This window comes from Danio rerio, chromosome 10, assembly GCF_049306965.1.
Source record: "Danio rerio strain Tuebingen ecotype United States chromosome 10, GRCz12tu, whole genome shotgun sequence".
NCBI classification, from domain to species: Eukaryota; Metazoa; Chordata; class Actinopteri; order Cypriniformes; family Danionidae; genus Danio; species Danio rerio.
In genome coordinates, this window is record NC_133185.1 from 28,434,078 (window position 1) to 28,461,552 (window position 27,475).

General features: G+C 34.8%; 2 protein-coding genes across 27 annotated transcripts in view; one reads left to right on the forward strand and one right to left on the reverse strand.

The window, feature by feature from the left end:
* cadm2a (cell adhesion molecule 2a) overlaps positions 1-27,475 on the reverse strand; it is an 877,490-nt gene that overhangs the window by 280,412 nt on the left and 569,603 nt on the right.
* On the forward strand, positions 49-27,464 carry zmp:0000000924. Of its 5 annotated transcripts, none has more exons than XM_073914732.1 (6): positions 947-1,507; positions 22,228-22,324; positions 22,405-22,653; positions 22,816-22,943; positions 23,043-23,149; positions 23,258-27,458. In XM_073914732.1, the coding sequence occupies exons 1-6, from the start codon at positions 1,433-1,435 to the stop codon at positions 23,409-23,411; spliced, it is 810 nt and encodes a 269-aa protein (XP_073770833.1). In that variant the 5' UTR covers positions 947-1,432; the 3' UTR covers positions 23,412-27,458. The 5 variants fall into 5 exon arrangements, with proteins under 5 accessions (XP_073770832.1, XP_073770833.1, XP_073770834.1 ...); XM_073914733.1 differs by lacking the exon at positions 947-1,507 and adding an exon at positions 21,075-21,563; XM_073914735.1 differs by lacking the exon at positions 947-1,507 and adding an exon at positions 21,175-21,563 and having other exon boundaries at positions 22,044-22,324; positions 23,258-27,464.

The following is a 27,475-nucleotide window of genomic DNA, read 5'->3' on the forward strand; positions in this document are numbered from 1 at the left end:
GTCCGGGTTGATACAGCAAACTGTTGCTTTGCTGCAAGCCTTTTTGTTGAGAGAGCTGTACAAGAGAATGGCAGACTTTCTCTTTTATCAGTTGAGTTTGTTACCAATCAGACAAATCTCCTATCCTGGCTCCTGTGTTCGCCTGTGTTTAAAATCATACAGATGCTAATCAGGGCTAATGGTTGGAATAGATAGGGAGATAGGGCAAGAGACCTGCTGCACTTTTATCCACTGTGTCTGCATTCAGACTTAGGAATTGAGGAAGAGAGAAGTTCTCCTCATATATAGTATTTATATAAATATGATAATCTTATGATTATCGATTTAATATAACAAACTGTGGTTATATGTAGAATGGCATTGAATTACTTATTGTTTATTTCTTTGCATTTTAATTTTGTAAACTATAAAATCTTGGGTCTCCTCACGGTTTGTGTCTCATTTTGCAGGCCAACTGACAGTTGTTTGCTGCCCTCTTTCTCCCCCTGCTCTGCTGGCCACGCCCACTCTTCCCTTTGCCCGCAGCGATCCACGCCCACAATGAAGTTTTTTTAAAAGATTCGGAGGTAGACTTGAATGGAAAGAGGGGGGTTTCATGTCCCTTTATTAATAAATTATACTACATTGTGAGAGGTTTGTACATGAAAAAAGAATGACACAAAATAACCAAGAAAGATGTATTCACAAACAACGCAAATCAAAAAACTATGAAAGCATATGTATGAAAGAATATATTTCAATGATGTATGCAAGCATACAGTTCAATGTGCCATACCCTAAAACAGTCCACAACAAAGTAGGTCTGGCTATGCTAAACTATTGTCTTTTGGTGAGACCCTGGAATTAATTTGTCATGACTTTCATTCTCAAAGAGATTATCAAGTAATGATGGTGAAAGACATGATAAAGTGTGTTGAGGAAGTGATTTCAGAAATTTGAGGAGCACCAATGCTGTTTGTTGTTAATGTGTGTTCTTCTAAACATCTTAGAAATAAAATTGTGCTGGTTATTCCAAATGATGATCACCTAAACACTGCACAGTTTCAAATTACAAATATTGCTGTAATAATTTACACAAACAATTATAGACATAAAGTGCATGATTTAAACTAAACTGCTTAAAATGTAAATATTCTAATGTTAAAATGAAAACTATTAAGCTTAGAAAGTGTTTTTATAGAAGTCAATGAATTAGTTTCTTAATTGTTCTTAAAGTACTATAAGTGCCATATCATTTCACACCCTGACCTCAGATTAAGCAAACAGTGTTAAAAAAAGTGCCAGCTTCTTTAACACACTTCTACACAGGAACAATAATTAAAACAGTTTCCAGCTCTGAGAGTAGAAATGTCTGAGGATATTTATAACAATGTGATGAAGACTGAGTCTAAGAGAATGAACAGAGAGCGAGTGAAGATGGCAGTGGTTATCTATGAGAGTGCAGACTGTGTGGGAGATCATGACTTCAGGACAGAGTCAAACACACAACAACCACTTCAAAATACAGGTAATCACTTTAATCTCTTTGAAAACATTGTCAATGGTTCTTCAGAATATTGTCAATCTCTAAATTAATATTATTATTATTATTATTAATTGTTTAATATTCAAAAGGGCAAATTCTGACTGAGGAAAGTTGAATGTGCTGGCCAGTTTGTTATTTGCCAAATAAATGACAATAGGTTACAGTTTTTAATTTAAAACATTATTTCATAAAGATAACATTCTAACTTTATTTCAAAACATAAAAACATTTTATTTTATTTATTTCCTTTTTTTCTAATGATATATTATGCAATTTGTATTTTAAAATGAGTAATTTTTATTTTATTTTCTTTATTCTAAATCTTTAGGAAATATTTTTAGTAAATCAAAAAGTGTGGCTAAGATAACCATCTGACAAGCTAATCCAGCTATAAAATAGTGCTAAAAATGTCACAAAATGCAGTATTTATACCTCATAAGTAAATAGAAAATTAAGTGAACGACTGCAAATGTTAATAAAATTATTTACTGTGTTTTGAAACCTTTAATGTATTTTTAAGTACATTTAACCCTAACCCTTTGCTGGTCAGGGTGACAAAATGATGCAAATTAGGATTTGCATAACAAATGAAATTTAAAACTGACAAACTTATGCCTAGTTCACACTAGAGGATTTTAAGCCTGATTTGAGCCCGATTTGGAAGTTAACGAGCTCGCCGACAGATCGGGCTGTGATCGGGAAGAAATCTGCGGGTGCTCGCCGCTCGCCGCTCTTTATGTGTGAACTACTGAACAACGCATCAACGAGGCTCGCTGACGCGTCGCCGACACCTCGCACCTCCAACATTCAGCATGCTAAATATTCCAGAGCAGTCGGCCGACTCAACCCCACGTGTGGTCAGATGTAGTAACGAGCTGCAGCCAATGAGATAGCATATCAGCATGAGCTGAATGCCTGTGTGTTCAGGAGCTCAGCAGAAACATCTGTGATTGGTCAGAATGGGCATCAACGCACTGGCTTCATTCAGCGTTAGCACAGACATGAGAGTAGGCTATATTAACAGTGGAACTAGAATTGTGTAACTATTAGAATTACCATACTGCTCATTCTGACCGTTCTCATATAAAATGCCGTACTGTCACAACATATTTACATTCAAAGCTATTATTGAGATATTAAAATTAAGCTTTGAATGTTTGGCATCATATTTAATGACACTATTACCCTAAAAATATAATATTTTTGGTAATACAGCCTATAAATATGTAGTTAAGATACTAAAACACTTAAAGGTCTTGGCTTTCATTTTCACTTTCAAACAGGAGCTATTTAACAGCACAGAATATGCTGTTTTGAAAGATATCTGAAGTAAATTGATGTTTTTGCCATCAGAAAGTTTTGTTTAGGTTAGCAGGAAGTTGCCAGGCAAGAAAATGCACACACATTTAAAGTCACAGCGAAAAGTATCAGACATGCATGCAGTCATTTTAACCAATATGTTAATTGTATATAAACCAATAAGTATAATTAAAGGCAGAAATGCTCAGTTCTTTACTGTTTTGTAATAAAAAAATAACAATGTCAGAAAGAAATACACTGATAGTTAGAAAACGGCAGGGTGTTATAAATATGTTAGTTTTATTTCAAAGAGTTATAAAATTACAAAAATTAAAAACTCTCTGTGTATCTATCCACTGGAACCTGCAGATGAGTGATTAATCCGCTGATAAATCAGCTGATTTGACAATGTTTTTAAATGCTTTCTCCAAAGCTTGAAACGCTGTCAGTGATGTCATCCGCACACAAGCAGCCAATAGTGTTCAGCTTTTTCTGACGACTCCCCCCTTAAAATTTCATTGGCTGTGGTTCGGTAGCTTGAATGAGCTGTTGGGGAATGAGTTGTTGTCAGATCATGTAGTGTGTGACCCCCCTCTTGTGGATCGTTCACGGAGTGTTGCGTAGTGTGAACACCACAGAGATTAAAAGACACAAAGTCAAGTCATGTAGTGTGAACAGCACAGCGATCTGCTGATGTTTAAAATCCTGTAGTGTGAACTAGGCTTTAGACAAACAAATGGGGAATTTGTTTAGATTTTGGCTGGTAAATAAATAACACATTTAGAGCACAGGTAATTTTAGAACACAGGTCCTAAATTGGGCAAAATAATTTCCGGAAGGGGGTGCACAACATTTCCTGAACATTATGGGCCCTATCATACACCCGGCGCAGTGTGGCGCAAGGTGTGGCGCAGTAGTCTTTTGGTAGTTTCAGCTTGTCTCAAGAGTCGTTTTGAGGCTTTGCGCTACGCTGTTTAAATAGCAAATGCATAAGCGCTCATTTTTGCGCCCATAGGCGTTCTGGTCTAAAAAGGAAGGCGTTCTGAGGCGGACCGCTGGCGCGTTGCTATTTTGAGAATCTATAATAGATTTTTCATTAGACCAAAACTAACCAGGTCTAAACTTCGGCGCAGTGTTGCGCCTCGCTTATGCACTGCTTAATACGCACAAGAGAGCAATAGGCAAATATCTTTACATATGAAAAAATTTAAATATTAAGGATATATATATAGGATATAATAAGAATAGATATAGGATATAAATATAAAGGATTAAAATATTACAAAACATATTATTTTCTAGCCTACATAAATATGAAAAACCACTGCTTTTATGTCTTCTTCATCTCGGGAGGCTTTTTCAGTTCATTCATAACAATTTGCTTTTGTATAATGTTATTATTATTAGCAGTATTATTTATTATATCTATATTTATATTTGTTTTATTAAAAACAAGCTTAGATTTGCCCACCTGTCAGGTTTTAGATCATAAGGGGCACAGCATGTGTTTTAGGATATAACTCTGGTTTTTGAAGAAATTTTGTTATTAATATTCATTTATTCGTTTGATGTAAATTATAACTGAATTTAGAAATAGTTTTGAAACGAATATTTGCACTTAATAAAAAGAAGTATTTATTTATAGACTAATTGATGTCTGTGCGTAAAGGTTTCCCTATCCAAGAGCGAATGTGAAAGTAGTTCCATTATCTCTCATTCTCAATGCAGTAGATGCTCTGTTTAACAGTTTTCTGTAAAAAAAAAAAAAAAAAAACTGTTTACTGTTAATTGTTTGCTAGTGAAATGCTCATTTTTTCCACTTAGACTTACTTTGTGTCCTGTAAATAGCGAATGCGCTCTTGGCGCGACGTAGCTGACTCTTAAAGGGAATGGGAGATGAGACTCTAATTGGTTTATTCTCAAAACACACCTATAACTCATTAAGAAAATAAACTCAACCCTTTTAGACCATGCGCCATGGCACAAGACAGATTTCCCATCCTTAAATTAGCAAAAACGCGTCCTGACACGACCTGAAAGCGTTTGCGCCTTGCGTTTTGCGCTCTGTGCATGGACCGTCAAAATAGAACCCTATATCTTATTTACGGGCAACAGGTAGTCTCTTTGCATATGCGGAAAACTTCCAGACCTTTCCTAAGACTTGGGATGTTTGCATACATTAATTCCAGCTCCAACATGCTCTCTTGGGCAAGCAGACAAACATCTTGTGAACACTACAGCCTTACACACGTTCATGAACAAAGGTTTATTCAAAACATTTTCATAATCATTCTACATAACCAAATAAATGGAACAACATGCTGTGATGTCTTTCATTTATAAACAAATGAGGACACCTCACAAAACAGTCAAACATAAACACGGGGTTGTATTTATATAAATTTATAAGATTTCATGTACTTAAAAGAATAAAGTATAATGTTAAAGGCACTGCTGTAAAAAGGAAGAACTGATTATTTAAAAAAAAAAATGTTTTATTATTAGATGTATAATTTTTGACACATTTGTGATAACTATTATAACCAATTGGATAATTAGTGTAATTGCTGCAACTTTCATTTTAAGTGTCAAGGTGCATATACAGTGATTTTAATCCTTACCATAAACATCAGTGATTATATCTGAACTATCAACTGTCTTGGCAGTGCTTCTCTGTTATTTCATTGGTTGTAACTTTGCAACTAACTGAAAGGCAGTGGTGGAGGTAACGAGTTACAACTACTCGCGTTACTGTAATTAAGTACTTTTTTGGGGTATTTGTACTGTCATGAGTATAATTTTACTTGTACTTGAGTACAAATTAAGCTGCATAATTTATTTCGTTACTTTTTGAATCAAAATTCGTTACAGAGTACTGTAATTAAATAAATATTTCAACCACTGACTTCGGTAGCCAATAAAAAAATCTCATCTAAACAGACCAATGAAATGCCTGGTACATTATTTGAACCAAAAAACAAGTTTAGGCTACTGCAGATTTACGTCCGCTGACCGTTTTCATACAGTCACAAAGTTAGTGTTTGACATATGGAGATTCAAGGCAGCAATAATGAATCTGAAGAAATGATGAAGAAATAGCAGAAGATGACAGCCCCTGTTCACACCCTGGAGGAGCTGTTCACCTCCAGGTACACAGGGATAAAAGGGGACAGCTGTGCTGATGCAGTGTGAATAGCTTTGTTATCATCTAAAAATGCTAATTAAATGTATGCCCAAAACTGGAATATCGCATAAAAGACGTGCAAATAAAGCAGCGTTTCCGTCCAACAAGTCAAAGAGAACAAAATCGCCACTTCCTGATTACCTGGCAACAAATATCAAACGTAAAAACAGAATTTGCTCCAGTAGGAGAAGCTCCGTGAATATATTATCTTCATTTAATAAATGACTTGCACCTCAGAAGCCAATTCTAACACCTGCAGATGCTTTTGACAATTCTGGAGGTAATTAATAATATAATAACATTAATACTGATATAGTTAGGGCATTTTAGAATGACCAAAACATGCAATACAATAAAAATACAAAAATAAAAAAAGCATTACAATATGCTCCGCCTGCTGGTTTGTCCATTCACACACATTTTTAAAATATATGCGCATCATGGCGTTTCCATCAATCGTTTTTGTGTGCATATCCAAAAAGCACATAAAATAAGTGGATGAATCCTGCCCTCTGCTGTGACTTACACAGGTTTTCTGCAGTCTTAAAAAGTAAAAAATTTTAAAATGTAAATTTTAGGCCTTAAAAAAGTCTTAAATTCGCTATTCTAGGTCCTAAATATTTAGGTATATAGGTCTATATAATATATAGGTCTTATTTTTCCAATGTCCAACTGACGTTACATCTAAAGCTCATTTAAATAATTTTTTGTTGCTGTTGCTTGGTTTTCGTGGTGTTTTATATCTTTATTTCACTAGTCCTAATGTAATTTACGGTGTTAAAACTACAAATGAGACCAACATGCAATAGCCACTCAATGCATGTGTCACATAACCAGCGATCGATCTCAAGAGATCGCTGGTTCTCACAAGAACTCTCAGAACTACATTTCCACATTTCCCAGGACTACATTTTCATACATGCACTGCTCCCTTCGCGAAGGGCCACCGCCGCCGCCTGAGCTTCCCGAAGGGCCGCCGCTGCAGCCTGAACTTCCCGAACGGTCACAGCTCCTCTTCTTGCCAGTCCCAGCCTGGCTCCTCACCCTGTCGGCCCTGTCGGCGACATCCAGACAGCTCACCTGGCCGGCTCCTCGCAGTACTCCAGGCCCTCCGCTGTCTCACGATTCTGGTCCACTACAGCTCCACGCTCCAGGTCCTCCTCTGCCTCACGATCCAGGACCACTGCAGCTCCACTCTCCAGCTCACAGGAACTCTCAGAACTACATTTCCACATTTCCCAGGACTACATTTTCATACATGCACTGCTCCCAGACTCCCATGCTGACACATCTAGCTTGATTGCATTCTCACCAGCTGAACCTTGCTAGAGACTGATACTCACCCTACTTAAGCCACACAATTACTGTTCCAGTTTGCCGAGTCTTGTTTTCCCAGTGTGACATTACAACGCGTTTCTCCTTGTCTTGTTTTCTCCGTGTTAGACCCTAGCCTTGTTTACCCTTGTTCTCTAGTTTAGCCGCCTGCCTTTTGACCTGTTGCCTGTTTATACCGACTACGATTCTGGACTGCCTTAACATACCCGTTTGCACCTGTATGACCACTGCTTGCCTGACGCTGAATAAACCTGCATATTGGATCTTACCTTCAGTTGTCTTTGTCACTCCCCCCGGTCGTTAGAGCATGTAGCGAATGTGACGTCACGATTTCGGGTAAACAGTTCGCATGGTGCAGCAGTTGATTTGAGTTGAATATGAAACACTTTGAAGAGATTTTGTCTGAAACAGTATGACTGTACAGACATCTTAACGATCCGAACATGCGTGATCATCATAGAGAACCAGATGATCAATAATTCCTGGCTAGAAATTGCAACAGCCATGAAAAGGAGGAAAGTATTTTCCTAAAAAGTTTGGAAAAACCTGAGGGATAAGTTTGTTAAAGGGCCATGAAACCCCCTCGTTTCAGCAGGGTGTTTTCACACCTCTACTTTCGAAAAAGTCAGAAAAGTGGGCGTGTCCAGCTCTGTTTAGGGGGGAGTGTCGGAGGAACTAAAGTGGGATGGTGTGGGAGTGTCTATTTGTGCACGCGCGAGTTTCAGAGTCAAAATACACACCCACACAGACAGGAGAAAGCGATGGTGTTTAACCTACATGGACATCTGTAGTCGAATTATTTGCTGAATTAATAAATGTTGGACTTTAACTGCAGTTTGGCTCTTTCATTCAGGGAATTCATTCATGCCCCTCGCGACAAACGAGGTATTTGATTCGAGGATCTGCTCTAAGCGTGTATTTTTCATGCAATGTTTGATACCGCACGGCGAATGAGAGAAAAAAAAAACTCCGCATTTCCCGGAAACTTAGATGCACACGGCAGGTAGCGTCAGAAAGCCGCGCGTGTTATTCCGGTCACAAAATGCGGTGCTAACATTTCTGCACTCAGTGCTATAGTTAACTTAATTCGATACGAGCAAACTGAATAAACAAAGAGCACTGGTCGCTCACTTACCAAATCTGTAGAGACAGGACAATCACCAGCAACTAGAGCCGCGTCTTTATGGAGAGAATACTACAAGCAAATCCAGATTTCAGCGTTTGCAGATGAGAACAGCTCTCAGGTAAACAATAATCCTCCTTAGACACGTAAGTTATTGTTGTCGAGCGTCGCAAACACCGTTAATCCACACGTGATCCAGATAAGCTCTCACAGAGAGAAAATGAAAACGAAACTTAACGGCAGCAAACTATAAAAGCAACACTTCACGCTTGTTTTGCCAACACAACGTGGCGTCTTTGTGGTGTAAACACGGTGACACAAATGAATATTAATGAAGTTGCACAATAGAGCGCGCTGATTGGTTTGAACCAAGACTTACTCATGCATTAATGCAGCACACTGTAAGACGTAATAAGACTCACTCAGGCACAGACGTCCAGTCTGCATGCTGGAATACAACGCTATTATGTCATGACCGTGACGCAGCTTCAAAAATTCGTTTCAAACAGGAAGTACGAATTTGCTTGAAATAACGCAAAAACAACCAATTTACACTTTTTAGTGAAATATAGGTGTCCTAATAGTGTTTTTAGCAGTGTGGGACACATATACGACTGTCAACAGCTCAAAAAATGTGTTTTGGTGTTTCGTGACCCTTTAAAACAAAAAAGATGCCATGGCAAAGTGGAGACCCATTTGGTTTTAATATTACAGAATATGTTTTTCCACCATTTATAGGTTTTAAACTGATGTGTAATTTTGAAGCTAAAACAATGTAACAGCTATAAACTAAAATTAAGTATCACATTATGTCTTTGATAATTGGAAAATAATATTTGAATCTATCAGTTTACACTATACTGATGCCCAATTTCTAGGCTTTATTGGTGATAATGAGCAAGGTTGTTGGACCATTATTCTTTTTTAGTTTTTTAGTTTAAGCAGAGGACAGAAACTGGCCAGACAGTAATGTGTGAATTGTTGAGTGGGCAAAATAAAAATAAAAATAAAATGTTTTTTCCTTTTATTCTTGCCATAATAAAAATTAAATTTAAATTAATTTTCTCTTGTCATTGATATTTACCTTTAATAGGTAGAACTGTCCGAGGTATAAACAAAAGCAAGTGATGCATCAAAGTTTGATTTAAAAAAATCTTGAATGGTTATAAAACTTTATATTCATTCATTCGTTCATTCATTCATTCATTTATTCATTCATTTTCTTTTCAGCTTAGTTCCTTTATTAATCAGGAGTCAACACAGCAAAATGAACCGCCAACTCATCCAGCATACATTTTCCGCAGCGGATGCACTTCCAGCTGCAACCTATCACTGGGAAACACCCAGCTGTCCGCTTACCTCCGTATAGACGGCTTTCGCGCTGTTACCAGTTAGTCCAGTTAGTTCGCCATGTACGTGGGTAAATTTAAGACACAGAGAAGAGTTGACCATGGCGACGGGGTTCGAGTCCGGTGAAGAACGGTTCTGGAAAGTGCGGGTAAGGCAATAATAAATCAAAAAATAAAATGAATCAGTAAATAACAGGGTGAGAATGTCAGATCAAAAAATCAGATGAGAGCTTTTCTTTTTCTGGATTCTTTTTAAAAATGTTAGTTGGATTTAGGGAAACGGGTAAGCGGGTCAATATGTGCTTTTGAAAATACTATTGGTTGGGTTTAGGGAAGGAGGAGGGTGAATCAGTCGGTCAATCAGTCAGTCATTCAGTCAGTCAGTCAAACAGTCAGTCAACAGAAGTCTTTGGTGGATTCACATTAAAGAGAAATTTAAGATCTCAAAAAGCGTACACAGCAGCCTCAGGTGGATGTATGAAGATGTGTTTAGAGGTATGCTTTTTATAATGACTCTGGGTTGATTATATTTTACAAGAAAACTGAAAAGAGTTCATAAATGTAATTTGACATGCATTGACCTGTATGTTATGGCATGGGAGGCAATCTCTCTGCAACTGTTACAAATTTAAGATTAATGTACAAGTTAAAAAAATTCTTATTGATCCAAAGGTCATGTAAATGCCAAAACAGGTCAACTGTGATCCATTACATCCCTAATATCTGCAAAAATAGAGAGATATTAAGCTTTCAAATGGTACAATATGTATAGTGGTCTAACAAAAAAAAATTGTAATCTTATAGCTATAAGCAAATCAAGTCAGTAGGCATTTTTTTATTTTTTAATCTAAAACCTTTTTTTTTTTTTTTTTTTTTAGTGTGTAACTCAACCTCTGTGCACTCTTGAAGACTGCAGACCATTTACTTTAATACAAGAAGATGCTGTAGAAGAAACTGGAAAAAAGACATTCACCTTGATCATGGAGAATATGTCGAAGCTACACATTGTACACTTTGTTAAAGTTAAAAAAACTTCCGTATTAAGTTGAAGTTATGCAAACAGTTTATGCAAAATTAACATTTCCAATGAACAGCTTTTTTTTTGCATAAATATTTGCCAAAAAATAAAAAACAGCAATGAATCACATCACTGTCCACTCCAGAAGATACACCAGAAGAGACATCAGCATCGATTTCAAAACAGCCAGAAAGTCAACGAAAAATATAGAAAAATAAAATTAAAATAAAACTTAAAAATGAGCAGAGAAAATAGGGAAAGCATTTCTAGTATTTATGAAAACATAATGGATCTTAAAGATATTACAAGGAATGAGATCACTGCCAGAAACACTTTGGAGATCCAGACATCAGAACATACAGGTATACAGCTCATTCATGTATACATTTCATCGCACAACATAAATGCACAAATGTATTTAAGAAAGACTTGCAATAAAGGTTTGCTAAGTTTACAGCTGAAGTGCGCTTTGGTAAACGATTAAGAATATATCATCATGCTTGTTCATCTTCAGAAAGTGATTGTGGTAAGATGAGAAAGTACAGAGCAGCCACAGTGTGTTTGGTGCTGCTGTGTTTTCTTCTGCTGGCTGCAGTCACGGTGCTGAGTGTGATGTTCACTCTAGACAGACAACAACTGATATCCATGAATGAGAATCTGATTACAGTGAGTAATCAGCTACAATTGGAGAAAAATAATCTTCAGAAGAATCTTAGTAAAATGGGTAAGTTTCATCTGTTTTTAAATATTATTAGGGCAATATGATTGTGTTGGGGAAAGTTTCTCTTGAAAGTAATGCATTACACTATTAAGTTATCTGCCAAAAATTAACTAGTTGCTGTACTTTTCATGGAATAAGTAATGTATTACGTTACTTTCGAGTTTCTTATGTGTTGCTTTTTTGGCTTGATGTCTTTCAATCAATAACACACTGCATAATCTTCATTTACCTATTAAAAAACAATAAAATAATTTATTTAGGATAATGTTATCTTCTGAGAAATTCCTGATCCCAGAGCTGTATGTGTTGTATATAGAGATTAGTATAAGCTTAAAGCAATGCACTTGCTACTTTTGTTCTTTTTATCTTATTAGCAACTGAGGCTCATTCTGAAAATATACCTCTATATACATTTGTGAAGAGCACCAAATACGTCTGAGGAGCTACTTTCTTTTTTTTGCAGTTTTTGTTTTTGCGAATTCACTAGAGGCTGATGTGAATGCTTTGTGAGATCTCGAATTTCTCTTGCGAGTTCCATTCGTGCCTGCTGTTCTCATGTAAATTCACCAGAGGTCGCTGTTGACTGACTGTTTGAATGACTGATGGACCGATCAACTGACCCACCCTCCTCCTTCCCAAAACCCAACCAATTGTATTAATTGTTCCCTAAACCCAACTAACAATTTTCAAAAGCAATCCAGAAAAAGAAAAGCTCTGTGAAAATCACTGAGACATTAATGAATGAGTGCTGTATGTGATTCAATGTGACTAGGATCAATTGAATTCAGCAATTTATTTTTAAAGCTAATCGATTAGCCTCCTAAACTTTGCGTATGTGGTACAGAGTCTGTGACGTCGTTTACTTCCGCATTCTTTCAATTTTAAATATCTGTACTGGCCTTATACTCCCATAAATGATTCTGTTCTCAGTTGGAATAGAATAGCTTTTGCATAGATTATGATAGAGACATTTATCTTTTTTTCTGACATGTGCAGGAACCACCTAAATTAATTACAGCAACCTACAGTGTATCCGGAAAGTATTCATAGCACTTCACTTTTTCCACATTTTTTTTTATGTTACAGCCTTATTCCAAAATGGATTATGATATTCCTGAAAATTCTACACACAATATCCCATAATTACAATGTGAAAAAAAGATTTTTGGAAATTATTGCAAATTTATTAAAAATAAAAAAAACCTGAAAAATCACATGTACATAAGTATTCACAGCCTTTCCTCAATACTTTGTTGATGCACCTTTGGCAGCAATTACAGCCTCAAGTCTTTTTGAAAATGATGCCACAAGCTTTGCACACCTGTCTCTGGGAATTTTTGCCCATTCCTCATTGCAGTTCTCCTCAAGCTCTATCAGGTTGGATGAGAAGCGACGATCTACAGCCATTTTCAGATCTCTCCAGAAATGTTCAAAAGGATTTAGGTCTGGGCTCTGGCTGGGCCACTCAAGGACATTCACCATGTTGTTACGAAGCCACTCCATTGATATTTTGGCTGTGTGCTTTGGGTCATTGTCCTGCTGGAAGATGAACCGTCGCCCCAGTCTAAAGTCAAGAGCACTCTGAAGCAGGTTTTCATTCAGGATGTCTCTGTACATCGCTTCATTCATCTTTCCCTCTATCCTGACTAGTCTTCCAGTTTTTGCTCCTGAAAAACATCCACACAGCATGATCCTGCCACCATCATGCTTTATTGTAGGGATGAAATTAGCCTGGTTTTCTCCAAACGTAACACCTGGCATTCACACAAAAAAGTTCAATTTAAACTCACAGACCAGCTAATTTTGCTTCTTATTGTCTGATAGTCCTTCATATGCCTTTTGGCAAATTCCAGGTGGGCTGCTATCTGCCCTTTACTAAGGAGTGGCTTCTGTCTGGCTACTCTACCATACAGGCCTGATTGATGGATTGCTGCAGATGGTTGTCCTTCTGTAAGGTTCTCCTCTTGCCAGAGAAGAACGCTGGAGCTCAGAGTTACCATCGGGTTATAGATCATCTCTCTGACTAAGGCCCTTCTCCCACCGATCACTCAGCTTAGATGGCCGGCCAGCTCTAGGAAGGGTCCTGATGGTTTCAAACATCTTACACTTTCAGATGATGGAGGTTACTGTGCTCATTGGAACTTTCAGAGCAGCAGAAATTTTTAATTCAATTAAGAAATACTGGCAAAGGCTCTGAATACTTATGTACTTGTGATTTTTCAGTTTTTCTTTATTTTTATAAATTTGCAACAATTTCCAAAAATCTTTTATCTCTTTGCATTTTTTTAAAGTGACTCAAATATTATTACTTATTTTTTTAAGTATTGTGTTACTTTACTTGTTACTTAGAAAAATAATATTATTACGTAACCCTCACCAACACTGTCTGTGTGACAGGTGCAATATTAGTGAACATGATTTTTGAAGTATGAAAAGTGTAAAGACAATAACATAATTATAAAACTTAATGTGTGTTAAGCATAAACTATAAATAATTTAATACAATTAAGAAATTAAAATACAAACACTAATGTGATATTGTTTAGGTTGACTTTTTGTATAGAAGTGTTGAGATTAAGGCATTATTTAAAATAAAGTTACAATCCAAGAATGGCAATCATATATTGCAAAACTGAAAAAACTTAGACAGCACTAACTAAAATGACTAACTAACTAAAAGTCAACTTACTAGAAAAATAAACATATGAGTATACAAGTAAACATAAAACAACATTTTTAAGAACTAACATGATTCGATCTGTTGAGATTATAACCACCAGGGGGCAAGAAACATGTTTTGTCTTCCCTATTTAAGGCACACAAATAAAAAATAAAAAAGTTTGGAGGAGGCTAAAATAATTTTACACATATTAAAAACCAGAACTGTTTGTTTACAGATGGATGGATTTTCTATCAGTCCAGTTTTTACTTAATTTCAGCTGTGCAGAAGGGCTGGAATGAGAGCAGAAAAGACTGTAAAGACAGAGGAACAGATCTGTTGATTGTGAACAACCGAGAAGAACAAGTGAGTGAGAGAGATTGTGCATGTGTGTACTGATTTATCCCAGTCAGTTAAAAATAAAAAATAAAAATATGAAATGCGCCATCAATTAACAGAAAACAAAAATGTATGTGTGTGGTTAAGCTATAAAATGAAAGACAGTGTGGTAACTGCTGTTAAACTGTTTCTGCTTTTCAGAATTTTTTAAGGACCTATTTTGCTGTCACAGACTTCTGGATTGGTCTGACTGACCAAGAAGTAGAAGATAAATGGATATGGGTTGATGGTAGCAGCCCGTCCTTTGGGTGAGAAAAACTGAGCTGATCAACTGTTCTCAAAATCAGTATCATAAAACAAGAAAAACGTCACTGAACATCTAATGTTGATCTGCAGGTTCAACAACTGGCAATCTGGAGAACCTAATAGCCATGCAGGAAATGAGGACTGTGCTCAAGTTAATCCTTGGGGATGGGCTGATTACCCATGTGGTAGTACTTTTAAATGGATCTGTGAAAGACATATTTTTATTTAGTGCATTATGAACATCTTTATGTCAGTCAATTTTTCAGTTCTTAGAAATTTATCAGATTTTCTTTTCAAGGTCACTATTTTAATGTTCTGTAAAATTTGTTTTCTTTAAATGCACGAAGATACATTGCCTATATTCACTGAGAAATGGAGGAAAATATTCATTTTCAAAACGGGGTGTACTCAATTATGCTGAGCATAGCCGAGTTCCTACACTAGCATATTAAATGACAGGCATATCACATAAGTTGTGCTGATCTTAGCCTCTTAATAAAAAAAATAAATATAGATTTTTTCTACATAATGGGATATTGATGGAGCATCTCACACCAACATAATAATCCAGGAATGACATCAATGTGAAATGCGGTCAAACAAACATGCAAGGAAAAAGTTTGGATTGCTCAGAGTGAGAACCAAACCACTGCACTTAATAAATATTAAGTGTATTTTAATTTTGCAAGGTCATTTTTTGTTATTTTTTTTTATAATATATATATATATATATATATATATATATATATATATATATATATATATATATATATATATATATATATATATATATACAGTTGAAGTCAGAATTATTAGCCCCCTTTTGATTTTTTTTCCATTTTAAATATTTTCCAAATGATGTTTAACAGAGCAAGGCAATTTTCACAGTATGTCTGATAATATTTTTTCTTCTGGAAAAAGTCTTATTTGTTTTATTTCACCTAGAAAAAAAGCAGTTATTAATTTTTTAAAAGCCATTTTTGGGACAAAATTATTAGCTCCTTTAAGCAAATTTTTTTTGTTCGATAGTCTACAGAACAAACCATTGCTATAGAATAACTTGCCTAACTACCCTAACCTGCCTAGTTCACCTTATTATCCTCTTTAAGCCTGTAAATGTCACTTTAAGCTGTATAGACATGTCTTGAAAAATATAAAGTAAAATATTATTTACTGTCATCATGGCAAAGATAAAATAAATCAGTTATTAGAAATAGGTTTTTAAAATTATTATGCTTAGAAATGTACTGAAACAATCTTCCCTCCATTAAGCAGAAATTGGGGAAAAAAATGAACAGGGGCACTAATAAATCAGGGGGGCTAATAATTCTGACTTTAACTGTATATATACATATATACATATATAAATATATTTGATGTATATATATTTAAATCGAACTTAACTGGTGTTTTTTTTTAACTAAATATATCTCTTTTTTACCATACAGCAAAGGTTTTAATAATCATTAGATTTTTTAGAGAGATAGTGCTTGTAATGAATGAACTTTTCTTCTCTTTTGTTTCTATAAGTTGCTCTCGTGGGAGGCAAACGTCTAAACTAATGATACAATTCCATCTGTAAAAATTAGCTTCTTGTTCTCATCATTATTGGACATCTAAAGTATTCTGCCCCAGAGGGTGGTGATGATGATTCGGTGAACAGTAATAAACACAACAAACTGGCATTCAAATCTTTTATTTTTACATTTTATTTTTAGCAACGGCCATCTTCCAACGATCGCTTCCCAACGAACAGAATCATGCACCACCTACATTTAATTCTCATTTCAGTAACATTATTCCAAGTGGATGCACATCACAATTGGGAAAAAATACCAACTTCTGTTTCATGCCGTCTTGAACATTTAGTTTCACTTGTTTTAGTGTTTTATCACTTTATATGAACTATATTTAAGCCAAGCAATTTCATTTAATTTTTTTTTTTAATTGTTGATGTTGTTGTGAAAAAATTTTTTTTTATATATGAATATATATTATAACTATTATAAAACTGTTATTCATCTATGGGGCAGTGTGACTTTATTTAAGTTTTAAAATGTATGCAATCATTATGACAAAAAACCTGATTAATGATGATTTACCTGTTCAAGAACTAAACTGGCTATTTAAACCTTGCAAACAAATAATTGACTGGAAAACTACATATGCAAATCACAAGTAAACGTGTGACTGGAAATGTCAGTATACACTATGAATGAGTTAAAAAAGAACAGAGCTGTACGATTCTAAATAAATGGAAACTTCCTGACAAATGTATGTGTTGCAATTATTTATAATTTTTATTAATACTGTATTATTAAAATAATTTAAAGATTTCCATGTGTTATTACCAGTGTTGGGGGTAACGCATTACAAGTAATGTGAGTAATGTAATAATATTACTTTTCTAAGTAACAAGTAAAGTAATGGATTACTTTTAAAAATTAAGTATTAATATTCAAGTTACTTAAAGAAATTGTAATTTCAGTTACTTTTTAGATTAATTAATTCACTTTTAAAAAAGTTATTTTGCTGAATTAAAATTACTATAATGAATGAGAATGAGCTCAGACACAAACAGAAAGAAACCAAGATGTCAGAGACTTACATTTCTGTGATGGAAGTTTTCTCATTACTTTGTAGTATCTTCTATATTTCCATAATATTTGAATGGACAGTTATTTTAGGGATTTTACTGAAATAATAAGAGAAAAATACAAAGTAGCAAACACATTGCTTTCAACTTTCATGTATATACGGTATGTACAGTATAGCATCAGGAAGTTCTCAGGAGATAACATTGTTCTTTTTTTTTTTTGTTTTTTATTAGTTTTAAGGTAAATGAATGTGTAGGTTACATAGTGTGTCATTGAATGCAGAGCTCCTTAATAAAAAAAAAGAGAGATCAAGCCTCAGAGAGGTATGTAAAAGTAACTAAAAAGTAATTTAACACATTCTAATCATAAAAAAGTAACCAAGTTACGCAACTAGTTACTTTGGGTAAGTAACTCAATATTGTAATGCATTACTTTCAAAAGCATTTTTTCCCAACACTGTTCAATCTAGACATCCTAAAAACACTATTTATTTAGAAAAAAAATAAAATAAAATAAAAAATCCCATTACTGTGCATTGGTCTTTGATGTGTTTGCAACCACACATCGAATCCTAATTGTATTTACGTCATTAACTGTTTGATGACAGCATCAGCACTTGTGTTGCAATTTTCATTTGAATAAACAGCTCCATATGTGTTGTGATTTATCAGCAGAAAATAATGACAAAAGGTGTACAGAGTGATTAATAATGGCGAAAGAAATACTGGCACCATATCTAGTGCATTCAGGAAGTGACTTCAGGAAATTGCAGAACATCAACCGTGTGTACTGCAGCTGTCTATTCTTCTAAACATCTAGCTAATGAGCGAAAAAAAAAAAAAAAACTTGGTCATTTAAGATGGTGAAGAATTCCAGAGGAATGTTTAATTAAGTCTTCTTTAATGTTACTTTGAAGAATAAGATGTATACTAAAATACTAAATACTAAATCTCGACTAAAATAGAAGTGTTTCTTGTTATAATTTTGAACAAGTTGTCAACCTATTATTTTCCCATACATGCAAAACCTTAAAGATCGCATTAGAATTTTGGGAATTTAACACTACTCTAGAATATAATACTTTTTTTTTTTTTTTTACAAATAATTTACACACGCTTTACTCTCCTATATAATTTGCCTTTATTAAAACGGCATCTGAAAAACTGGATTCTGATTGGCCTGTTGGGACATTCCAAGGGCTTATTTTTTTTTCTGATATTGTATTATTTAATCTGAACGCGTCAATTGGTCCATATAATATGAAGATTTCTGAAGCCACTGCTAATTTCATGTGTTTGATTCACACGCTTGTTTCATACAAACACAGTTGGTGCCATCTTACATTTAACTTATCGACTCTATTAAAAAACTTTGTCGTATGTGTTTGTTTCCATGATCTAAGGGGTTTGATGCAAAGCTGTTGGTTTGCAGCAAGCATTTTTGTCGGGAGAGCTGTACGAGAATTAGATAATGATGGACTTTCTCTTTTATCAGTTAAGTTTGCTACCATTCAGACACATCGCCTATCCAGGCTGCTGTGTTTGCCTATGTTTAAAATCATACAGATTACCGGCAGAACTAATGGTAGAAATAGATAGGCCAAGTGACCTGCTGCACTGCTATCCACTGTTGCTGCATTGAGGACCAGGGATTGAGAAAGAGAGAGTTCCTCATGTACACTGAAATAAATATATTCAAAGATAATACCTTGGATTTACAAATTTTTTTGTTGTTGTTGTTAAGTGGTTGTAAACAATTTATTTGGAGAGAATTTAAACAAACAAATTAAGTTGAACATTATAACATTACATTTATTTGTTTAAATTCAACACAAATAAATTGTTTGCAACAGTTCTACAGGCAAAATATTTTTTTCAGTGTATGGTGTTTATACAAACATGATATTCCTATGATTGTCAATTTGATATAACAAAGTGTGGTTATGTGTATATAAAATTATGAATAATAAATGTTGCAGGGCATTATATTCCTCACTATTTATTTATTTGCATTTTAACTTTGTAAACTATAAAATCTTGAGTCTCCTCACAGTTTGTCTCATTTTGTGAGCCAACTAAGAGTTGTTCTCTCCCCTCTTTCTCCCCCTGCTCTGCCATCCACGCTTACACCTCCCTCTGCTTGCGGTGGTCCACAGCCATCTGAGGTAGTCTTGAACAGAAAGAAGGGGTTTCATGACCCTTTAATGAATTAAACTACATTGTGAGATGTTTGTACATGATAAAAGAATGACAAAAAATAGCCATAGTAGTAAGGTGTATTCACAAACAATACAATAAATCAATAAACAATAAAAGCATATGTAGTATGAAAGCATATATTTCAATGATGTATAAAAGCATACATTTTAATGTGCCATTACCATAAAACAGTCCAAAACAAACAGTCTATAGATATTTGTGCGCTAAACTACAATCTTTTGGTGAGACCCAGAAATTAATTTGGCATGACTTTTATTTTCAAAGTGTGTATTAAGTAATGATGGTGAAAGACATGATGACATGTGTTGAGAAAGTGATTTCAGAAAGCTAAGGAGCACCAACAGTGTTTGCTGTTCTTGTGTGTTCTGCTTAACATGCATCTTAGAAATAAAAATGTACTGGTTATTCCAAATGGTGATCACCTAAACACATCACGGTTTCAATATACAAATATTGCTGTAATAATTTACACACAAAATTATAGACATGTGCATGATTTGAACTAAACTGCTTAAAATATGTTAATGTTAAAAATGAAAACTATTAGGGCTCCATTTTGACGGTCCATGCGCAGATCGCAAAACGCAGGGCGCAAACGCTTTCAGGGCGTGTCAGAACGCATTTTTGCTAATTTAAGGATGGGAAAACCCGCTTTGCGCCATGGCGCATGGTCTAAAAGGGTTGAGTTTATTTTCCTAATGAGTTATAGGTGTGTTTTGAGAATCAACCAATAAGAGCCTCATCTCCCATTCCCATTAAGAGCCAGCTGCGTAATGCATAAGCGCATTTTGACGTAAAGTAAGCTCACTTTGGCTTTTGCTCTCGTGGATAGGGAAACCTTTACGCACAGACATCAATTAGCCCATAAATAATTAATTTAGTTTGTTAAGCGCAAATATTTGTTTCAAAACTATTTCTAAATTCACTTCTAATTTCTAGCAAACGAATAAATGAACAATAATAACCAAGTGTGGTCAAAATACTGAGTTATCTCCAAATACACCTGCCATGCCCCATATGGTCGGAGATTTGACAGGTGGACAAATCTAAGCTTGTTTTTAATAAAACAAATATGAATATGGATATAATAAATAATACTGCTAATAACAATAACATTATACAAAAGCAAATTGAATGAACTGAAAAGCCTCCCGATATATATATATATATATATATATATATATATATATATATATATATATATATATATATATATATATATATATATATATATAATAAGATTGCTCTGCATCTTGTTTGTAGTGTGTAAGCCAGGCGCACTTTGCGCCAGACAATAGATCAACTTTGTTCTGGTCTAAAGATCAGACTATTTACAGTTTCTCAAAATAGCAACGCGCCAAAACACGCCTGCTTTTTTAGACCAGAACGCCTATGGGCGCACAAATGCATTTGCTATTTAAACAGCGTGGCGCAACACCTCAAAATGACCCTTGCGCCGAGCTAAAAGTAGCAAAAGAGTATTGCGCCGCGCCTTGCGCCACATTGCGCTGGGTGTATGATAGGGCCCTTAAGCTTAGAACGTGTTTTTATAGAAGCTCATTGAATTACTTTCTGGATTGTTCAAATCGTAAAGTACTGTAAGTGCCATAAGATTTCACACCCTGACCACAGGTTTAGCAAACGTTGTTAAAAGAAGAAGTGCCAGCTACTTTAACACACTTCTAGACAGGAACAATGATCAAAACAGTTTCCAGCTATGAGAGCAGAAATGTCTGAGGATATTTATAACAATGTGATCAAGACTGAGTCTGAGAGAATGAACAGAGAGCGAGTGGAGATGGCAGTGGTTATCTATGAGAGTACAGACTGTGTGAGAGATTATGACTTCAGGACAGAGTCAAACACACAACAACCAATTCAAAATACAGGTAATCACTTTAATCTTTTTGATAACAATGTAAACGGTTTGCTTGTGTGGTCACATATCAGCATTATGTATATGTGGTGTTTAGTGTAAGATTTAGAGAGTGACTACAATAGTAACTGTCTCATTTCAGAGGCTGCATCCTTCGATAGATGTATTCTAAGGTTGCTCATTCATCATCTTAATAGGAAACTGATGTTGAGCACTATAATGGTGCATTTCTGAAGTTAACTAGATAAAACAAGACTTTTTGCATTAATACATTTACTGGGCTTATTTTAACTTCCATTTTAACCACTTAATTTCACATAATTTGGGAGTTTACACACTGATCTCAGATCACTTGTTAGACTAAAGGTGCATTGTGTGATGAATAAACATAAATAAAAAAATAAATATATAAATAAATTAAGATAAAGATGACTTTTCCTCATGAATAAATTTACTGTGCTTATTTTATCGACAATTTTCTCTACATCTACAGTGACCACACAACCACAGTGGAGACCTTTAGTGAGACTTTTCTGTATGCATGTGAACAGATACAGGATGTCACATGGTTGTATACATTGGCATGTTTGCCACATTAGCTTCAATTGCTAATATTAGCGACTCAACAGCACATGACTAGACAGTAGAAACAGACTGCATTAATTTACCATTTATAGATGACCAGCAAAATAAAAATGTCTCAGCCTATTTATGGTAACATAAACACTGATTCAAGACTGAAGATGGACAGGTCCTCTCATAGAAATCAAACAGGTACTGTACAAATACAAACACACTTTCATTTTTGTCAGATAAAGAAACATTTACAGTATATTCATGTCTGTCATCTCCAGGAAGTGATTCAGTGAAGACGAGATTCTCCAGAGCAGCTCCGGTGTGTTTGGTGCTGTTGTGTTTCCTTCTGCTGACTGCAGTCATAGTGCTGAGTGTCTTCATCTATACAAACAACACAAACTACACTGAAGAGAGACGCCAGCTAATAACTAACATCACCAACCTCACAGGAGCCAAAGACGAGCTGACAAACCTTCTATATGACAAAGACCAACTAATAAAGTGGCTTCAGATTTTTGGTCAAGAAGGTAAATGACCTTAATCTGCAGTTAAAGCAAATTTGAGCTGCTTGTAGACTTGCAATGCTTCAGTGTATACTCTATATAAGTGTACTTTACCTGCTGTAAGTAACAGCTGTGGGATTGTAAATCGAGCTAATAAATTAACAGCTAAACTTGTTGTGTTAACAGCTGGATGGTTTTACTATCAATCCAGTTTTTACTACTTTTCCAATGAGACAAAAAGCTGGACTGAGAGCAGAAGATACTGTAGAGACAAAAGAGCAGACCTGATCATCATAAACAACAAACAGGAACAAGTGAGTGAGCGATTGTGTGTGTTTGTGGTGCTTAGAAGAAGATAAAATGTGAATATTGTCTATTGATTAAATAAATGTCGCATTGTTTCATCTGCTCAGGACTTTATTATGAAGATCACTTGTAACAATGAATTCTGGATTGGTCTGACTGACATTAAAAAAGAGGGCACTTGGAAATGGGTTGATGGCAGTATACTGACCTCTGGGTGAGAAATCACTGAACGGAACTGATCATGATCTAATAAATGATTCTTCACGACCAGTAGCATATCACAAAGCAGCACTGAACATCTAATGTTGATTTGTTCATGCAGGTTCTGGGCTTCCTCTGGATCAATAAATGAGCCCAATGGAGGGAAAACAGAGAACTGTGCTGTGACCCATTTAAAAAAGCACCCTGAGTTAATAGGATGGCTTGATGTTACATGTGATGATGCTCATCAATGGATCTGTGAGAAGAATATTTGACCAGTTACCATTTAAGAAACATATTTTTTGTTTGTTTTGTTTTAATAGTTAAAATTAACGCCAACCCTAATGAAAATCTTGTAAAAGCCTTTAGGATCACTAAAGCAGGGGTTTTTAATCATTAGACAAGATTGACCCTTAGAAATGGTTAACCTCGTGTGAGGAACACCAATCCTAAAAAGTAAACTTACTGTAGCCTATGTGGCACTTATACATATCTTTGGTTAGTCCTGATATACTAAGGCTTGATTTTTTTTCAATAATGAGCACCATTAATAGCAGATCTGTAAAATACACTGCAAATCTAAGTTCAAGTATCAAGCAAAACTTTGTGTAAATTTTTTTTCATACAAATCAGCTGGTATTATCTTACACAATTTATTGACCTAAATATAACTTCTATAACACTGTTGTAGTGTTTATAATTTTGAAAGGATTATTGTTTTATACACTGGAATTCATTACAAAATAAAACATAGTTTACAGCTCTTGGCATTAAGTAAATCTTTATTTGGAGAGAAACCACATAAAAAGTGATATAACTGTATTCACCTTATTCTCATTCACTTCCATTCATTTTTACACGTTAAAAACAGCTCGTTTTGCTGCTTGATGTTGCAAACTGATATTTTCTTAGTATATTATTCTATTTTGTCTGTATAATCATGTAAACACTTGTTTATAGAGCGAGTCGTTAGAACGTTTTCAGCAGTTTTATTATTCTTAGTCATTTCTCCCATAGGTAACTAAATCGGAAGTTCTAAAACAATTGCAAAAACGAGCGCACTTCCGCATGGAAGAATAAAATCAATATTACCACTTTGTTATACTTGTTGTATATTTGTTACAGATGAAGGTATTTTTTGGTTAATGGCTCAAATCCAATAGTTAGGAACTGTTTTATCTTTGTAAGAACAACAGAGATTATTTTCATAAAAATCCTAAATTAAAAAAAGAGAAACTGTACTAAATGTAGTCTTTGTTTCACATGACAATGTAAAATACCAAGAGGAAGATTCCTCTGAGAAAGCTACATAGGTTCATGGCGGTTTCAAATGTTCATGTTGCGTTTCATTCCTGAAGTTTTTTCACAGTGTATTGTCATGATGTTGGCCTGAGCTGCAAAATTCATCCTTTAAAAGGTATAATAACACAATCATTAGTATTATTGTTTATACATGATCAGAGTTAACAAATGATTCAAACTTATTAAATTCCAAAAGGATGATGAAGTAGCATATCTACAATTAGGCCTTATAAGTAAATAATCAGAAGCCAAATTTAAGATGGTCAAATGAAAGATATATTGTCTGTTAAAAAGCATTTTTTTATGAGTATTACTCCAAATCATGTGACAACTGGGTAGGACATTACTGAAATATTAAGTAATTATAATCAAAATACTGGTTCCAACAGTTAGAATCATGTCATACAGAAAGGATCACTAAATGCATAGAATAGACTACACTGCTTAAAACCCTCTGCTGCACGCATTTCGATAGATCTATCAAAAATTTAGATTTGACTGTTTTTATTTTCCTAAAATGGCTTAACATGAAATGCTTTTAAAAAACAGAAATTTTAATTTTTTTAGGTACTTTATGAAATGTTGCCATATGGCAACAACGTCCAACAGTGGATCTAACTTAGAAACTTCTAATTTAGAATTCTCCTTATAATTATTAATTTTGTTGTTTGAAATGATTTAATTGGTGTTTCAGTATTATAAGCTTTATTACAGAACTTATAAATGAAACCTCATAGATACTTTCCAACAACTTATATCCCAATAGCTTTCATTTATTCCATTATTTTTTGCTGAATATTATTAAAAACAAACAAAATATTGTATTATAAATAATTACTCCAGTAAATATTATAACAAATAAATAACAAGTCTAATATATCCAGATGCATCAGAATAATGTAGCTACTAGCAATGTTTATATATTATACTCTACACTATACTATGCCTGTCTTATCTGCCTCAGAGCTAACTTGAACTGTCTCCATCACTGCTCTTATCAAATGTACAATCTGGATCATTCTCATGGTCACTAAAACTCATCTCATCCTCACTTTCATCTGCAGAAAGAGCCAGTTCTGTGCATTTCTTCTTTCACTTACCATAGAACATGGTGGTGCTCGCTAATACACTGTTCCCTGTATTGATATCTATTCAAAAGTAGTGTTGCCATAAAAACTAGATTTTATCCATAATGCAAATGTCATTATCATAAACTAATCACCATTATATTACCAGCATTCCTGTTGTTATTGTTATGACTTAAAAGTTTACAGCTGACCTTGCTACTGTAGCTACTGTTGCTTATATTAGAAGTTCCACTACTGCACAGTGTTGCCATTTGGCAAACACATGCAAAAAACGAATTTGATAAAAACTTTTTTGAGTTGTGAATATGTCTCAGATTTTTTTGTAGATCTGACATAATTTAATCTTATGTTTTTATTGACATTTACATTTGCATTTAGCAGATACTCACAATAAATGCCAGTCTGTCAGATTTTGCGCTACAGGAAAACACTGCATGTTATGTGACTTAACCAAAGCACATCATTGGCACACAAACATCTTCTCTTTCCAACAACAACAATTTAATGTTGGTTATAAAGAAACAGTGGCAGAGAAATGAACATAAGTATCGTGTTGCCATTTGGCAAAAACATGCGGTATAGGGTTAAAATGTAAATATTCAAACAGCTACAAATTAAAAGTATTAAGCTTAGAAAGTGCTCTCATAGAAGTTCATTGAATTACTTTCTAGATTGTTCTAGAAAGTGTAAGTGTCTGATGTCTAAGTGTAAGTGTAAGTGTCTGATGTCACAGCATTTCACACACTGACCACAGGTTTAGCAAACAGTGTTAAAAGAAGTACCAGCTACTTTACCACACTTCTATACAGGAACAATGATCTGAGAGCAGAAATTTCTGAGGATATTTATAACAATGTGATCAAGACCGAGTCTGAGAGAATTAACAGAGAGCGAGTGGAGATGGCAGTGGTTATCTATGAGAGTTGTTGTGATTTGGGATAGATACAAACAACTGAAGGTAAGATCCAAATGCAGGTTTATTCGTGGTCAAGCAAGCAATGGTCAAAACAGGTATGAACAGGCATATACGGGCAAATCCAGAGTCGAAGTCGGTAAACAGGCAAAAGGTCGAAAGGCAGGCGGCTACACAGGATAATTAGAATACAAAGCTAGGTACAGACACGGAGAAACAAGATCGGGAGAAACGCGTAGAAATGTCACCAAACAGTAGACAAGACTCGGCCATGTGAATGAGTGTGTGTGCTGCTTAAATACTGTGTGTAATCAGTCTCTGTAACAGGTTTCAGCTGGTGATGTAATCAGGAAGATGAGTGACCAGGCGTGCGTGATTGGAAGAAGTGCATGTATGGAAATGTAGTCCTGGGGAATGCGGAAGTGAGGTTCATGAAGAAAGAGGAAACCAGCGATCTCCAGTGAATGATCGCTGGTTATCGTAACAAGAGTACAGACTTTGTGGGAGATTATGACTTCAGGACAGAGTCAAACACACAACAACCACTTCAAAATACAGATAATCACTTTAATCTTTTTGATAACGTATATTTGTAATGTAAATGGTTTGCTTGTGTGGTCAAATATCTGCATATTGTATATGTGGTGTTTAGTGTAAAAATCAGAGAGTGACTACAATAGTTACTGTCTTATTTCAGAGGCTGCTTCCTCCGAAAGATATATTCAATGGGTGCTCCATCATCGTCTTATTTAAAAAAAATAAAAAAACTTTCCTTTAAATGTAGCCTCAAAATGCATCCCTTTTTTACTAGTTAATAAAGAACACAACCTTTGAATCATTCGTGGCCTCAAACAACCCAAGATTTAATGCGCATTGATAACAGCAGGGCATTTTTAAAAGAAAAACTCCCGATTACAGTTTTATATGTATGCATTATATTTTATTTTACTTAGAGATCTAATCACATGTTTAAATACAAAAAGAGTATAAAATGTCTTACTAAAAAGTGACAAATAAAAGTTAGCAAAAAAAAAAA

Bases quoted from the DNA above. Each gene is read 5' to 3' on its own strand.
- zmp:0000000924 (XM_073914732.1), top strand. From the start codon at position 1,433: ATGAGAGTGCAGACTGTGTGGGAGATCATGACTTCAGGACAGAGTCAA. The intron at 22,325-22,404 runs GTACTGTACAAA...TGTCATCTCCAG, and splicing joins CTCTCATAGAAATCAAACAG to GAAGTGATTCAGTGAAGACG. The intron at 22,654-22,815 runs GTAAATGACCTT...TTGTGTTAACAG, and splicing joins TCAGATTTTTGGTCAAGAAG to CTGGATGGTTTTACTATCAA.